General features: G+C 47.0%; 1 protein-coding gene across 2 annotated transcripts in view; it reads left to right on the top strand.

The window, feature by feature from the left end:
* The window catches only part of WDR34 (WD repeat domain 34), a 45,566-nt gene that overhangs the window by 12,731 nt on the left and 15,173 nt on the right, over positions 1–17,662 (top strand). The window contains exons 1-2 of one of the 2 annotated variants that reach the window (XM_024192975.1): positions 9,531–9,578; positions 13,740–13,969. The exons of the other annotated variant lie outside the window; for it this stretch is intronic. Coding sequence (XP_024048743.1) covers positions 13,892–13,969 — 78 coding nt within the window. The 5' untranslated portion in view covers positions 9,531–9,578; positions 13,740–13,891. Of the gene's footprint in view, positions 1–9,530; positions 9,579–13,739; positions 13,970–17,662 lie in introns of those variants that run through there. 2 annotated transcript variants of the gene reach the window in all.

Raw genomic sequence — 17,662 nt, 5'->3', positions numbered from 1 at the left:
AGAACATGAAAAACACCTCCCAGACTGACCAGGGTAACCAGTGACTGCACTGTGTATGTGTCCTGATGCTGGACCTGACACCGCCTCTGTACCCTGCTAAAGGTCACTGTCCTGTCCAATTACCAAGACCCTTCCCCCCCTCCAGACAGACTCTCCCTCAAAAGAACCTGACTGAAACAGTAATGGACAGAAACAAACATTTTATTGCGAACCAGACATGAAACGTGGGGGGTGAAACTTGGACGGGGACTTGTGTGAGGTGGGTAGGAAAGGACTTATGAAATTTTGGGGAATGTCAGCCTTCTAGTGCTAGAGCAGTCTGCAGGGGTTGACTGAAAGTTTTAACGGCCCTTGCCGCCCCTCCTTCTTTGGACTTTGGGTGAGGGTGGTGTGGGACTTGGTGGCGGGTGAGGGCGGTTACAGATAGACTGCAGCGGGGCTCTGTCCTCCTGCCTCCGGTCTTGCAGAACATCCACAAGGCGCCGGAGCGTGTCCGTTTGCTCCCTCATTAGTCCAAGCAGCTTTTCAGTAGCCTGCTGGTCCTCCTGACGCCACCTCTCCTCCCGTTCCATGACTGCTCGGTGCATTTGTGACAAGTTCTCCCTCCACTGTGTCTGCTGGGCTGCCTGGGCTCGGGAGCAGCCCATTAGTTCTGAGAACATGTCTTCACGCGTCTTCTTCTTCCTCCGCCTAATCTGCGCTAGCCTCTGGGAGTGTGCTGACAGGCTGGGTTGGGAGACAGTCGCAGATGTGTCTGTGTGAATTGTAAAAAGGGAGTGAATTCCTGAGACAGATAAATGAAATTGTATACAAAGAACCTAGTCTTTCTCTGTGAACAAGACCATGCACTGCACCTCTCACATGCGCACTCAGGACAAGGTCGAATTTTCGGCCGTCGCCTTCAGTGCCTGTGGACTTGCGGAGGTCTTGGATTGTTCAGAGAACTGTGGCTGGAGACCAGAACTTCTGGAGCGGGCAATCATGGTAAGCCGGAGACTTGTGGCTGCTTAAAACTCCAGCAGTAGCACTGGCCTCCTTTCACATTGAAAGCAATGCCAGTCTCTGCTGCCAGCAATCAGGACAGCATCAACTCTGCCCCTGTCCCACCCCCTCGCGGCTGTCCCAGGGAAAGATCCCTGTATGCTGCCCCTCTCCCTCCACCGCGTGGCTGTAAAGCAGTCCCAATACTAACATTCCCCTCCCTAATTCAAAGCAGGGCGTCATGAGCGACATCACCCTCCTGAGGATCCCGGACACCCAGAGAGAACGCATGCTGCGGGAAAGCATGCAGAAACCGGGGCCGTATGCCGCCATGCTATGTCGGGCCATGATCCCCGTGTACCTGATTGTAGCGTGGAGGGGACATGTCTGCTACCACGGAGGGCCCAGTAAGATCGCCCTACCCCGGAACCTGATCAACAGGCTTGAGATCTACCTCCACGAGACCTACGAGGAGTTCTCCTACGAGGATTTCTCGTCTATCCCCGGCCACATTGACCGGATTTTCGCCTAGGTGCACTGGGACTATGGAGTGGAGCGTCTTGGGCCTGGGAATCATGTAGTAATGGACATTGTGAAAATTTTTTAAAATACTTGGGACTAAATTGAGAAGAGCCTAAGACAGAGAAATCATGAAAACCCATTTGTTACCTTTGTAAATATTCCTGTTTTGCACCTGATTCTTTTTTACTAGTTTACAGCAGTTTTATAAACATACATTGTTGATAGTATAAATATTACCGTTCTGTTTTAAATAAATGTTTACATGTTTAGAGCACTTACTACTTGATCCTTCCCCTGATTCTGTGTCCGGGGTAAGGGATGGGGACGGTTGGTACGGGATCTCGGTAAGGGTGATGAAGAGCTCCTGGCTGTCGGGGAAATCAGCGGTGCTAGCGCTGTCGACTGCCTCGTCCTCCTCATCTCCTTCTTCATCTTCCCCGTCCGCTAACATGTCCGACGAGGAACCGGCCGCGGACAATATCCCATCCTCGGAGTCCACGGTCAGGGGTGGGGTAGTGGTGGCGGCCGCTCCCAGGATGGAATGCAGTGCCTCGTAGAAACGGGATGTGTGGGGCTGGGATCCGGAGCGTCCGTTAGCCTCTTTGGTTTTTTGGTAGCCTTGTCTCAGCTCCTTGATTTTCACGCGGCACTGCGTTGCATCCCGGCTGTAGCCTCTCTCTGCCATGGCTTTGGAGATCTTCTCGTAGATCTTAGCATTCCTTCTTTTGGAGCGCAGCTCTGAAAGCACGGACTCATCGCCCCACACTGCGATGAGATCCAAGACTTCCCGATCAGTCCATGCTGGGGCCCTCTTTCTATTACATTGCACGGCCATCTCTGCTGGAGAGCTCTGCATCGTTGCCACTGCTGCTGAGCTCCCCTCGATGTCGAACCAGGAACTGAGATTCAAACTGCCCAGACAGGAAAATGAATTCAAATTTTCCCGGGGGTGTGGCTGGTCAGAGCATCCGAGCTCGGACTGCTGTCCAGAGCGTCAACAGAGAGGTGCACTGTGGGATAGCTCCCGGAGCTATTACCGTCGATTTCCATCCACACCTAGCCTAATTCGATATGGCCATGTCGAATTTAGCGCTACTCCTCTCGTTGGGGAGGATTACAGAAATCGATTTAAAGAGAGCTTTATGTCGAACTAAATGGCTTCCTGGTGTGGACGGGTGCAGGGTTAATTCGAAATAACGGCGCTAAAGTCGACATAAAAGCCTAGTGTAGACCAGGCCTAAGATGCTAAGTAGTTGTGTAGAGTTGTTTGTGTGTGATGATAAGAGGCTAATAAAGGCAGGATATTCTTATTTACAGTTTCAGAAGCTACTTTGAGGCCTTGTCTATGCTAGAAAGGCTTTTCTGGTGAAGCTATACCTGCAAACCCTCCTAGTGGATATGCAGCTTATACTAGAAAGTGTTCTTTTGCTGATATAGTTTATACTAGTCTCCCAAATGAAATAAGGTCTATTTGCAAAATGATTTTTTTTTGCCAGTAACACTGCATCTATACTAGGGCTTTTCCCAGGGTAGCTATGTTGGTCTGGAGTGTGGGGTGTTGTATTTTTTCTTCACACTCCTAACTGACATATGCCAATAAAACTTTAAAGTGTAGATGAGGCCTGAATCTATGCTCAGATACTATGTTGAGTATTTAAAATTGCACATTTTAAATAAACAAAAAATCAGCAAATGTTTGCTTAAGAGCAGGCAGAAACTACTGGCCAAATCCTTCTTTTATTCTCGTCAGTGTAAATGCAGTGTAAACCTTAGGCCTGGTCTACACCAAAACTTAGGTCAAAAGGCTTAGTTAAGATGTCCTCAGCCCAATATGGACGCTACTAGGTCAACGGAAGAATTCTTCTATCAACCTAGCTACCACCTCTTGAGGGGGTTGATTTACTACTGTGCTGGGAAAATCCCTTCTGTTGTTGTTATAAGTGTCTAGACTACAGCGCTGCAATGGAATAGTTGCAGCTATACAGCCATAGTGCTTGCAATGTAGACATAGCCTGAGTGGAATTACTCCAAAAGTAGAACTGAGCAGAATTTGGCTATGTGTTTCTAGATGCCCTTTTAAAAATTATACTTCTGCGGCGGTGACTGCTTTTATAATAATAAATAATATTTTGCTATAGCACTTTCCTTGTGAGGATTTCTAATTATTTTACAAATGTTAATTCACGCCCCCTCCCCAACAGATCTGTGAGGTACTATTGTGTCCATTAGATAAGCTGGTGAAGTGAGGCACAGAGTGGATAAGCAACTTTCCCAGTTACAGGATGAGTTAGTGACAGAGCTTGGAGTGGAATCTAGGGGCCCTGATTTCTGGTACCCTATTGTTGTGAGCACTACACCATACTTCCCCTGTGGTCATTCCCATTCTTTTTACATTTGGCTATAATTTTTTGTCTCCCTTTTTTCCTCCCTTTTATTAAGGGTCGCCTTTGCAACGTAGGTGCTTGGATGTGAGTTTAGCAATACCTGCAAAAAGGAAGAGGTCATTAATGCCCAAAATATTTAAAAGGATTAAACCCCCAAACCCTACTAAACTTGATTGATCTGTGACTTAATTGGTAATTGATGCTATTTATTGTCATGTTCTTCTGTACCAGATAAGGACTGGCTACAGAGTTGTTTATACACACCAGATGTGTTCATCATAAGATCCTTTAATGCTCTGCCAGGTATGGCTTAGGTTCTTTTAAATAACTTATAATAACCTGAACAATATAATACAGTTTAGCATTCCATTCCATTGCCCCCTTTAAGTTCTGCGTTCCTTCCATTTACAAAATATACCCTATCACACTATCTTTGAAGTTATGTACGGTTCAATCTGTTACGTGTGTCTGAATCATACTGGTTTTCTAATTATATAGCCTGAACACATAATAACTTGGTTATCTGGCCGTCCATTAGTTGCAAATTGGCTGTGGTTAGTTTGAAATCCTTGAGTCGTTATTGTTTTGTTCTGCATCTGCCATTTGTAGAGTTTGTGTAACACCGACAGACCCTGGTCATTGATGGATGGGATCGAACTTGGGACCTCTGGAGCTAAATGCATGAGCCTCTATTACATGAGCTAAAAGCCACATGGCTGTTAGCTAAGGCTGTATCAGATTCATTAATCTCTAAGTGGTCTCGCCACTAGATGGGACAGAGCACCACACCCAGAAAGTGTGTGGGTTACATTTGCTCTGTTGATTGGTCTTTCTGAGGAACAAACTGTAGATGTTGTTGATTTCTGTTGAACTCTCCACTGTGGCTGTCGGTCTCAATCACATATGCTCTGGATGCTGAATTCTCTTTCTTTACATCAATTGTAGTTGTCCATCCTTTTTCTCCATCCACTTTGACATGAACATGGTAACCAGGTTCTAGAGCTGGCAGTTTTCTAGCTGAGTGACATGTGTTGTAAAAGTGGACCGTCACACTCTTCTAGAATTCTAGTTCTAGCTTTCCCAGAATTCTTATCAATTCTGGCTACTCCCTTCATGTCTGGCCACTTTGGAGATGCTTTATTTTCCAAAGTTGGAAAAACAGTTCTGAGTTGTCTTTCCATTAGGAGTTGTGCTGGAGTATATCCAGTAGCAGCTATTAATGTTTATCTGTAAACACGGAAGAGCAAGGAATGAATCTTCCCGCTGTAGGATTTTCTTGGCTGTCAGCAGCGCTCTCTCAGCCTCTCCATTTGCTTGTGGATAATGTAGGCTGCTAGTAATCTGAACAAATCATATTTAATTTGGAATGACGTAAATTCTGCTGCAGTGAATTGTGGCCTGTTGCCTGTCACTGGTTGTTCTGGAATATGAAAGTGAGCAAAAGTGCACTTCAGTTTTTCAATAACACTGCAACATGTTGTGTCTTTCAAATACATTATTTCTGTATACTTGACAAATAGTCCATGACAACCAGGTATGATGTCCACTGAATTTGCATAAATCTGCAGCTAGTCTCTTCCAGGGTGTGTTTGGTAGAGTTGTGCGTACACTGCATGAAAGGTTTTTATCTCTTAACCCAATAACTAGCCTGTCTCTGATATTTTCATGTTTTGCTTGCCCAAAATCACATTATCAGCCAACGTGTGCTGTACACTTATAAAACTTCCAACATTTTCCCCTGGTTCTTGAATTCTCTGGTTAAAACATGCTCTTCCATAAACCATATTTCTCTGAGTATAAAGTATGCAGCAAATGTAGCCAGAACTCTTTCATAGTCATCTTTGTGGCTCTTCAGTAAAGTCAAAAGATTTAAACTTATGCTCTGCTTGCTTCCCCAGATCATAAGCTAAAGAAGATACCTGTATAGCATCAGTTTTCTTGTAGAACTTGGTAGCAATACTAAATCTTGCAAAAAATTGTTTCCAGGCTGTATATTCTGAAGGTTTGTCAAAGCTGAAGTTGTCTTTTGCATTGAAGAGTGCATGTTGATGAGATCCTGCAACCTTTGTTGTTGTTCCTTCTGTTTGCAACTGTTGCTGTTGTTGTTCTTCTGTTTCTGCTCTTAATTTATTCCTGAAACCATCTCATTTTCTTCTGTATCAGATATGGACTGGCCACAGAGCTTGCTTATGCACACGAGACCAGATGTGTTTATTATAAGATTCTTTAATAAGTGCTCTGCCGGGTATGGCTGAGGTTTGCTTAAATAAGGTATTTTATGCACAGCGCCACCTACTGGCTGAACACTATAATAAATTTAGCATTCCGTTACATTTATAATACATCATATGGAAAATTATGTAATAAAACCTCAAAGGTTAGCAACAAAAAAGAGCCCTGTTTTTGCTCTTTCCCCATTGATATCTGTGCTGTCTCTTTCATACTTTCCCCTCCTATCCAGAATTGCTAATTGAATTGCAATAGTGCCTAGAGCTCAGGGCCCCTAAGTGCTAAGTACTGTACAAAGAGATGGTCCCTTACCTAAAGAGCAGAAATATGCTGTATCCCCCACCTCCGCTCCCTTATGTTCCCTTCCTCTTTCTGTTATGTCTCCCAGTGCCCCTTCATTCCATGTTTTGTTTCCCTCCTCAGTCTTTTCCTGCTCTTGTCTGTTTCCTGTTGCTGATCTGCTCCATTTATTTTTATATATAAATTGAACTTTCTAGTGTCCTGTCTTGTGAAGCACAAAGCAGAGGAAACATAGGTCAAGTTGTAAAAAGAGCCACTTTTGTTGTCACCTATTAGCAATATGTTAATATGAGGCCAGATGAAAATCTCTCTTTTTAAAATACCCTTAATTCCACCCCATTTTCAGTTCAGTATTAACATCTCAAAACAGAAAATTCTGTATGTTTCTGATGTTGCCATTTGTGTCCTATATATGTTGCCATTTGTGTCTTCTGTCAATTAATTAATGTTTTTATAGTACTTTGAACATGTGAAGTGCAGTAAATGCTAGTGATTATTATTTTGGCAGGGAAGGTGTCTCAATCCATTGGTTTTCAAACTGCATGTCGCGACCCAGTACTGGGTCACGGACTGTAAGGCACTGGGTCGCAGCGGCTCTGGTCAGCACTGCTGATCGGGCCGTTAAAAGTTCCTTTGGTGGTGCTGCCTGTCTAAGGTGGTGCTGCCTGGCTAGTTCCTACCTGTTCTGACACTGTGCTGCACCCCGGGAGCGGCCAGCAGCCGGTCTGGCTCCTAGGCGGGGGGGCCACAGGGCTCCGCATACTGCCCCCACCCTGAGCACCAGCTTCGCACTCCCATTGGCCGGTGCCTGCGGGCGAGATCCACGTGGAGCTGCTTGCGCGCCTCTGCCTAGGAGCCAGACCTGCTGCTCCTGGGGCGCAGCATGGTCCGTCCGCGGTGCCACGACAGGCAGGAAGCCTGCCTTAGCACCCCCACTGCGCCGCTGACTGGGAGCCACCCAAGGTAAGCCTGCACCCCAATCCCCTCCCCCAGCCCTGAGCCCCCCCAAACCTGGAGCCCCTTCCTGCAACCCAAACCCCTCATCCCTGACTCCACCCCAGAGCCTGCATCCCCAGCCCAGAGTCCTGACCCCCCACACCCCGACCCCCTGCTTCAGCCCTGAGCCCCCCCAACTGAGCCCCCTCCCACACCCTGAACCCCTCATTCCTGGCCCCACCCCGCAGCCCTCACCCCTGCACCCCTACCCTCTGCCCCATCCCTGAGCCCCTCCCACATCCCAAACCCCTCATCCCCAGCTCCGTTGAGTTGCCGGCATCAACAATTTTCTTCAATTGGGTTGCTAGAAAAAAAGTTTGAAAACCACTGTCTTAATCTATGGTTGTAAAGCATTGCATATTTTTGATACTCTATAATTATTAATAACTAATATTTTATATGTGGAAATCATGCTGATTAAAGGTAATGCAGCAGGCTCTCTGTTTTAAATTATAAATGTTTGGCTTAAATACTGCTGAGAACTTTTCTGAAATACTTGTTTCCAATCAGGTTCAAATGTCCATTAAAGTTGTCCTGCAAAGTTGTCTAGCATACAGTAAACTGTGAGATTCAGAAGCACTCTACTTTCTGTACTTAATATTTACTGCATTTTGGTCAAAGAATCCTGTAAACAACACCCACTTTGCATATTTTAGTGGAGTGGCTGAGTTTGAATACGGAAATTTATTTTTATCTCAATCATTGGGAAACAAAGATTTTTAATGCCCTTAAACATCTTCAAGCAGTAGAGTCTGCTGATGTCCCGAGGAATAAGCATTTCCCAGCAAGTGCTATGCTAGGCTTTCAGCAATAATAAGAGCAGAGCGCTGTTTTATGAGACAGCAGTCTGGGTCCTGAATGAATTCACTATGAGGCGGAACACTAAGTATTTTCTCCAGACAAGGGACTGGTGTCCTGCTGTGAGAAAAACAGTGCATTGCTCCCATTATTCCTCTTGTGCTGCAAGTCTTTTATAATTGCTTCACAAATGAATGTTTAAAACATCAAGTGCCAACAGAAAGAGCGGAAAGGGGAACAAGGGGAGTAAAGTATTGCTAAGATCATACTTAAAACTGGTCTGCTGAAAATCTAAAGCGAAGTTCTGCAGTCTGGATTTTGTCAGGTTTTAGAAGCATTAAACTCGTGAGAAAATGAGGGTGAAGGATACTTTCATGATACCAGCCCATTACAATCCATGTACAGACCCTTGCACTGGTAAAACAGTATATGTTACCACAGAATAGTGGGACTTTCTTTGTGATCTTGGGCAAGTCAGTTAACCTCTCTGTCCCTCTGTCTCCTTACTTGTAAAATGGGAATCGTATTCACTTCTCTAATAAAGTTAGAGACGATCTGCAGAGGCAAAGTATCATTTTAAGGACAAAGTATTATTGTAGCCTCATGAGGTGCAGCATCTGGGGCACAGAGTAAGTAAACGTACACATGTGGGTTCATAGAGTTTGCCAGAAAGACATCTTGATTTGAAGACTCCAAGAGATGAAGTATCCACAACTTTCCTTGGTAGTTTGTTCCAGTGGTTAATCAGCCTCACTGTGTTTTTTAAAAGTGCACCTCATTCGCGTTTGTCTGGCTTCAGCTTCTTGGCCATTGGTTCCTGTTATGCCTTTCTCAACTAGATTAAAGAGCCATTTAGTACCTGTTATTTTCTCTCTGTGAAGATACTTATACAATTGTTGCAGATATTCTTTTCTATATAGGTTCTTATATTGCACTCATCACCATAGTATCCATGCAGATATCAAACATAATATAATAACTTTATCTGAGTTTATACAGCATATTAGATTTACATCAATAAGCAAATACAAGGTTTAAAAAAATGTCTGTAGACCTCATTAATGGCTTAGTGAACTAGGAGTGGTCCTTTTGTTCCCAATACTGTATTAGGTGGTGAGGTGTCATGCTCAAATGGGGTTTGGATTACACTGCTTATATGTGTGTAGCATTTACATCCTTTGTAAAGATCTATTGAGGAAAAGCACTATGTAAGAGCTAGATGTTGTTGTTTTGTAAAGATCTACTAATTACTGTTTCATGAAGGCCTAAATAAACCAGGAGGAGCAGAGGAGATGGATGGTAGAAGGCACAGGGCTGGGAATTGGGAGACTTCTGTTCAGTTCTGCCCCCGATTTCTTTTGACTTTGGGTGAGTTACTTAATCTCTCACTACCTCATTCTCTGTATCTGTAAAATAAGTATAATAATATTTATTTCTACCTCATATCCATGTTGGAAGGCTTACTTCGCTAATATTTCTCAAGTGAAAGATGCTAGAGAAGGGTGAAATATTACTATAAAGTATCATTATTATCTGACGATCGTTCCTTGTTAAATTGCCAGAGTAGAACAAATTGAGCTATGGCATAACTGGGTGCAAATCTCTTGACTTTAGTGGAGTTATGTCCATTCGGAAGCTACGTCTGCATTGGGGCATGTCTGTATGTACATTGCTGCAGAGGTGCAGCTGTACTGCTGCTTTACTGGAATAGGAGGAATACCAGTATATTATATTGGCAAAGCATTCCTAGTGTGGATGTAGCTATATTGGTATAGTTAAACCAAGTGAAACAAGCGATAACCGTAAAAGTGCAGTTTTGCCAGTTTGTGTCAACATGAGGGGCTACAACCAGCAAAGGTATGTCAGTCAGGGTTGGGATCACACCTCTTCACACCATTGACCGACATAACTATATTAACAGAAATCTGTAGTATAGACCTGGCTGAATTTGTTCCTGTATCTTGATTTTTATGTATGGGGCATATTCATCCCTGGAATAAGTGGCAACAACTCAATTGAAGAAGTACATGGATTGATTTAGATTTGTTTATGCCAGGACTAAATTTATCCCATGTGTTCACCATGTTAAAAAGAACTGGTCTGTACTTGAAAGTTGTACTGATATAGTTATACTTTTACAAGCCCTAGTGTGGACACAGTTACACCAGTATAGGTTATTCCCCTTCGCATATGGGAATAGTTCTTCTTCGAGTGCTATCCCTGTGGGTGCTCCACTTTAGGTGTTTGTGCTCCCCTGCGCTCATAGTCGGAGACTTTTAGTAGCAGTGCTGGTTGGGTCGCACATGCGTGGTCCCTGCTTTGCGCTGCTGCAGGCAGTTAACCAACGCTGTGCGACCAACCCCCACTCAGTTCCTTCTCTACTGCAGAGACTAATAAGGAAACACCGAAGTAGAGGGGAGGAGGGAGGGTAGTGGAGCACCCACAGGAGGACACATCTCGAAGAACCTCAGTTACTGCACAAGGTGAGTAACCTTCTCTTCTTCTTCGAGTGCTGTCCCTGTGGATGCTCCACTTTAGATGACTTCAGAGCAGTGCCCTCCAATGGAAGGAGGGGCTTCGGAGTTGAAGTCGTGACCTCTGATAGTAGAGAGCATCCCAAGGAGGAATCAGATGTTGCCTGTTGCTCTAAGGCATAGTGCTGTCTAAAGGTATGGGCTGAGGCCCAGGCAGCAACTCTACAAACGTCCATGATAGGTACATTGCACAGGGAAGCCGTGGAGGCTAATAAGGCTCTAGTGGGATGTGAGCGAATCTCCATGAGGGATTGGCAGTCACACTGATGATAGCAGAGTTTTGTGCGATTATAGCTTTCGCCCTCAAAACGGCTGTAGCCCGGGTGGGGGGGGGAGGAGGGAAGGACGAGGCCACATTGCTTATTGTAGCCACACTAAAAATCAAACTGTTTGAATGACAGCCTTCTGTTGCTTGGGCCATCCTCTGGAGTGCAGTGGCTGGGTGCCTGGAGCCTTCCCCCCTGCGTTCTTGGGCATCTGGGTGAGGAGGCTATGGAACATGGGGAGGAGGGTAGGCAGTTATACAGTGGATGCAGCGGGGGTCTGTGCTCTTGTTGGCTTTCCTGCAGCTCTAACAGACGCTTCATCATGTCTGTTTGCTCCCCCATTAGCCTCAGCATCGCGTCCTGCTTCTGCTCTTTGCGCTCACTTAATTCTTTCCTGGCCTCTGCCACTGAATGCCTCCGTGCATTAAGCTGTGCCCTATCAGTGCAGGAGGACTGCATGAGCTCGGAAAACATGTCATCGCGAGTGCGTTTTTTCCCCCCGCCTTCTAATCTGCAATAATCTCAGGGACGGAGATGATAGGGGGAGCGTAGAAACATTCTACGCTCTATGATTCTGGGGGGACTGCATGGTCACCTGTGCTGCTGAGTTCGCCACACTGACCAAACGGGAAATGAAATTCAAAAGTTCCCGGGGCTTTTCCTGTGTACCTGGCTAGTGCATCGGAGTTCAAAATGCTGTCCAGAGCGGTCACAATGGAGCACTCTGGGATAGCTCCCGGAGGCCAATACTGTCGGTTTGTATCCGCACTACCCCAAATTCGACCCAGCAAGGTCGATTTTAGCGCTACTCCCCTCGCCAGGGAAGAGTACAGAAGTCGATTTTAAGAGCCCTTTAGGTCGACGGAATGGGTTTGCTTTTGTAGACACATTCATTATAAAATGGACCTAATGCGGCTAAATTTGACCTAACCCTGTAGTGTAGACCAGGGCTAAGCAGTGTAACCTTTATACTGATGAAACTGCATCTACACTAGGGTGTTGTAAGGCTGTGTCTACACTGCCACTTTCAGTCATAAAACTTTAGTCGTTCAGGGGTGTGAAAAAGTACACCCTTGAGTGACAAAAGTTTTAGCGCTGAAAAGCGCCAGTATAGATGGCTGCTGGCGATACAGCTACCACCCCTCATTCGGGGTGGTTTTTTTTTAATCGTCGGGAGAGCTCTCCCCCGGTGATAAAGTGTGTCTACACTGCCCATGTCACAGCGCGGCCGCAGCAGTGCTGTACCTGGGCAGTGTAGACATCCCCATAGGCTTTAACTCTACTGGTTTATTTAGAGTGGTACAACTTTCTGGTATAGACCTCTCCATAGGACATGGACTGCCCAACTCTGGCAATTCAAACAGAGTGGGATTCCAAAACGCTAAGAGTGGAATTTAAATAGCACTTTAAACACAGTACAAATACTTCATCATCAGAATTAGATTAATTAAAAAAGATTAAAATTAAGCCAAAATTGGGTGTGTGCCTTTGCCACATACAGATTTTATTCCCCCCCTACTTCTTTGCTACAGTTTACATTGTGTACATTCATCAAAGCAGTGTAGTTAGAAATCTTTCTAATGAGTATTAATAATTCATTCTAAAGAGGGGGAGGGGAATGGGGGACTCCAAACTGGAACTGTGGGCCTATCTCCAAATTCCATTAAGGTATCTGTTCTGCTGAATTTGATGAAATACTGTTATTGCTTGTGGCCAAGGAGGAACCCTAAGGGATGGCTATTAGAGAGTATAAAAGTCAAAGGCTTATGTGCCTTATTTGCTGAATATCAGGTTTCCCCTGAAACATCCTTCACAATGCAGTCCCCCCTCCGGCGGCGAGAGGCTGGGGGCAGGGGAGCAGGCTTCCTTCTCACAATGCAGAGTTGCAGACCCCTAGCACAGTGGTTCTCAAACTTTTGTACTGGCGACCCCTTTCACATAGCAAGCCTCTGAGTGTGACCCCCCCCTTATAAATTAAAACCACATTTTTATATATTTAGCACCATTATAAATGCTGGAGGCAAAGTGGGGTTTGGGGTGGAGGCTGACCGCTCGTGACCCCCCCATGTAATAACCCTGCGACCCCCTGAGGGGTCCCGACCCCCAGTTTGAGAACCTCTGCTCTAGCATGTCTTCAGTCCTGCTCCTGAAGAGAAGGGCGAGGGCCTCATAGGACAGATTCTGGAGCTTCCCCTTGCAGACCCCTCCTTTCTTGGGTTGGATTTGGGGCTGCCTCCATTCTGGGACTGAAGGGCCCCCTTTTCCCTACAGGATTTGATGAGGCACAGGATGGCTTTGCCAGAGGCAGGCTGCTGAGCCTTTTTTTTTTTTTTTTGCCTCTTTTCAGCGTTCTCGCCTCTCCCACCGCGGCCATCTTTATTCCTGGCACCGACCCCCTCGGCCTGTTCGCTTCTTGTGAACAGTCGGAACGCTCCCTCCCCACATTGGAGTCCCGGGGTCTAAGCCCAGGTAAATGCCCCCTAAACGGATAAGGTGAGGGAACAACGGCAGGCTCACGCAACACGCCCTAAAGAGACCCTGTGCCCTTAACCAAGATGGCGGGTCGGGCTAGGCCCTTCCCCCAGGCCGAGATTCCATGCCCTTAACCAAGGGGGCCGTCTGAAGCGGTGGGTATTCTGTAAGTTCCGTGCCCTTAACCAAGATGGCGGTCATGCCAGTCACAGAGTAGGACGGCGGAATTGTCGCTGTTAACTGACGTCATTCCGCAGTGCCTTTCTGGTCTCCATGGGAACCTACGCGGCTGGCTTAGGAAGATGGCGGCTCTAGAGAGGTCGGCGGGGGCCGCTCGGGATCGGGACTCCAGGCTTCTGTGCTTCTAGAGAGACGCAGCGCTACCGCTTGCCTTTCCCCCGCCGCCGGGATGTTCGGGGACGGCGTGGCGCGCGGGGCCGATGTGGAGTCGCTGTGGCGAAGAGACCAGGGGACCCGCTGCGAGGCGGTGAGCGGCTGTGCTGGTTGTGGGGGCAGGAGCCAGTGGCCGTGGCCGTGGGTTGGTGGGTACCTCGGCCCTTTCTCCTGCACCTGGCGTCCGCTCGCCTTCCCGGGTCCCGGAGCAGAGCGTTCCTGTCTCTCCCCTGCAGCTCCCTGCTGCCTCCCTGCATGAACTGCCGCCGCGGTACCCTAGTGCCCCCCATCCACTACTGCCAGGGCAGGCTGAGCCTGTCCTGCCCCCTCAGACCCTTTCGTTTTCCGGTGGGACCCCCCACCAGCACAGCCCCCCCTCCCCGCCCGCCTTCACCGCTCCTGCCCCACGCTGGACAAGGGGCAGCCCCACCCCCAGTGAGGCTACAGTGAGGGGCAGCAGCAGGGGAGGAAGTGCACAGGGGATGGCAACCCCCCCCCCGCATTGGCACCCACCGCAGGGGAGGTCAGAGCGCTTCCTGTACCTGAGAGGGGCCCTGGGAGCATTCGGGGGAGGGGAGAGCTGCCAGACAAAAGACTATATTTTATATATATACACAGTATAAGTTTTAAACAAACAATTTAATACTGTACACAGCAATGATGATTGTGAAGGTTGGTTGATCTGGTAGAATCAGAGGGTGGGATATTACTGCTAAATGATGAACTAGCACTCGGCTGAGCCCTCAAGGGTTAACACGTTGTTAATGCAGCCTCAGGCTCTATAAGGCAGCACAAATGAGGGAGGACAGGGACCCAGAGACAGCATGACAGAGAGACACACCCTGTGTGTGAGAGAGAGACTTTGAGACAGCAGCTGCTGACAGCAAGCTTCCTCCATTCTGAGCCCTGTCATGTCCCCCCCTGCTCTGTGGAGATAGGCGGCAGGAACGGGGGGGGGACCACCCTGACAACAGCACCCCTCTTCCTCTTCCCTCCCCCCCCCAGCAAGCAGGAGGTTCATGGGAGCAGCTCCAAGGCAGAGGGCAGGAGCAGCACATGGCAGTGGGGGGAGGGACAACTGAACTGCCCAGCAATTGATAATCTGCTGGGCAGCAGCAGCACAGGGACCTTAGGGGAGGTGATGGGGGGCTGTCAGCCCACCCTGGTTCCAAGCCCTCACTACTAGCACTCCAATGGGCAAAAAACTTTCTGCAAGCAGTGGACAAAGCAGGTGGTTGCCAAACAACACTATAAGGGAGCATAGTGCAACTTTAAATGAGCATGTTCTCTAATTCAGAGTTTCTCCAACTGTGGTCCACGGACCACCAGTGTTCCGCGAGCTCCATTCAGGTGGTCCACGGATAGTTCCCTCTAAGGTGCACTCCTGGGTGGCCGCACATGAGAGAAAGAAGGGCCACCCACCTAATTAGTGGAGCTACGCAGGCGTGGTTTCGCTAATTAGGTTCCTGGACCCTGGAGAAGATGCACATGTAAGGTGAGCTGGCCTTTGGGGAAATAGGGGGTAGATGGGAGGGGGTAGTGGTGTGAGAAGAGAGGGTGGGGGGAATTTGGGATGTGCAGGGCTACGGCGGCCAGAGAAAGAGGCTCCAGGGCTGCGGCTGCTGGGGAGAGACCCCCTTCCTTCCCAGCTTTAGCTCAGGGGCTGCTGTGGCAGGGGAGAGACCCCACTCCTTTCCAGCGCAAGCTCAGGGGCTGCTGTGGTGGGGGAGAGAGGGAGAGACCCCCCCCTCCTTCCGAGCCCCAGCTTGGGGGCTCCCACAGTGGGGGAGAAAGGGCACATCCATCGCATTAGAAAGGTTAAGACTACTGACATTAAAATATGAGTTGTGTGCTTTTATGTGTAGAACAGAAAAACTTAATTATTATTAAGATTTTTTTTTATATAGCACTTTTATCCAAAGCGCTTTACAGTAGTTAGCTAATGGTACAAACAACGTTTGGAAAGATCATTAAGTGGTCTGCCGAGACCCGCAGCAATTTTCAAGTGGTCCGCGGAAAAAAAAGTTTGAGAGCCACTGCTTTAATTGATCAGCAACGTAACAACAAAACAACGTTAACTGGGATGACTTTAAGTGAGGAGTTACTGTATATTGGCTTACAAGACAAGTGTGTGTGTGTGGGGGCGGGACTTGGACCTGTTCTGGGCACCACCAAAAATTATACAAATCTGCTGCCCCTGTGCATGTTGACTCTGTCCATGAGTCACTTGCTCTGGGGAAAGCCGAAGGGGCCGCTCACCCCACTCTCTGGCATTAAGCAGCTACCAGTGCATGAAGCAAATGCTGCAGCTCGCGAGGAACCGGAGGGGTTTTCTCCCAAATAAAACCATCCTTCTGCAGGAAGTGCAGGAGATCCTAGGGACATGTCTGTGGCAGCCCTAGAGTGAGGTAAGTCCCCAAAGGTCTGGATGCCATAGAGTGAGGCACACAGCACGTTGACACATTGTTTACCTCATCCTGAGGCATTGGTACCTTTTATTTGGTTCACCTTTGCCATCTAGGTCTGTTAGGCTGGCAAAAGATCTCACAGTGCTACCAGCTTCCTTCTCTGAAATATGGTGGAAACATAGTGTTTTATCCTGGAGAGAAAATGTACTGTGTCCCTTGTGCCCATTCCCAAATGCTGAATGGCAAAACATGACAGTTGTTAGTCTTCCAAGAAATCCCTTTCTGCTAAGAAAATTGTGACTTGCCAGCTCTACTGCCTGTCAGATCTTCAGATAAAAGTTTATCTGAATTGTTAGAGTAAGAAAATAAACTAAGGGTGCAGGGAAGTTTCTGCCATTGCTATCACCATTGTCACTGGCACTGTCAGAATATTTACAACAGGGGTGGACAACCTATGGCACGCGTGCCAAAGGTGGCACACGAGCTGATTTTCAGTGGCACTCACACTGCCCCGGTCCTGGCCACCATTACGGGGGGCTCTGCATTTTAATTTAATTTTAAATGAATCTTCTTAAACATTTTAAAAACCTTATTTACTTTACATATAACAATAGTTTAGTTATATATTATAGACTTATAGAAAGAGACCTTCTAAAAAGGTTAAAATGTATTACTGGCACGCAAAATCTTAAACTAGAGTGAATAAATGAAGACTCGGCACACCACTTCTGAAAGGTTGCCGACCCCTGATTTACAATCTACTCCATGTGCCTAAGTGGTACTAACTATATATCCTCCTTGTATTTGTGCCCTCTCCCCATCCTAAATCCTCTCTGGCCATAACTTCAGTCATCGCTCGGCACTATACAGCCCCTTTTGGGACTCCACTGGCCTTCTTTGATGGGTCATCAGGCCTCAGCTTTTCTTTTGGAGTGCTCACTAGGCTTGAAGTCCTCACATGTCAAGAAAATCTCCTGGGTCGTCGTCGTCTTTCCTGGAGCTATCCTTCTCCTTTTTCAGCTCCCACTGCACTGCCCCTTCTTTTCTTTTTCCCCAGCCTCATTCTCTTTTGGTAAATGAAAAGCCAAGAAAAGCACTCCACAAAGTCGAAGAAATCAGAAAAGCATAGATGTAAGAAATTTGGAAACTTAACTCTCCATCTTCAGTGGAAGGTGAAATCTTTTCTCTTGTCTTTGTCATCCTCTGAGGACTCGGGAGTCAGACTCAGATGAGGGGAGGCGTTTTGACATTGTAGACCTGGACAACTTCACTGAGGTGGTCTAATTTATTCTGGATATTTCTGATGAGGAAACAAATCTTTCAAATTAAAATAAATAAAAATTCCCCAGGATAAGTTAAATAAAGTCTGAGGGATTCTG

Source organism: Terrapene carolina, unplaced genomic scaffold, assembly GCF_002925995.2.
Source record: "Terrapene carolina triunguis isolate 2854851 unplaced genomic scaffold, T_m_triunguis-2.0 Scaffold238, whole genome shotgun sequence".
NCBI lineage: Eukaryota > Metazoa > Chordata > Testudines > Emydidae > Terrapene > Terrapene triunguis.
This window is presented reverse-complemented; position numbering and strand designations above follow the sequence as displayed.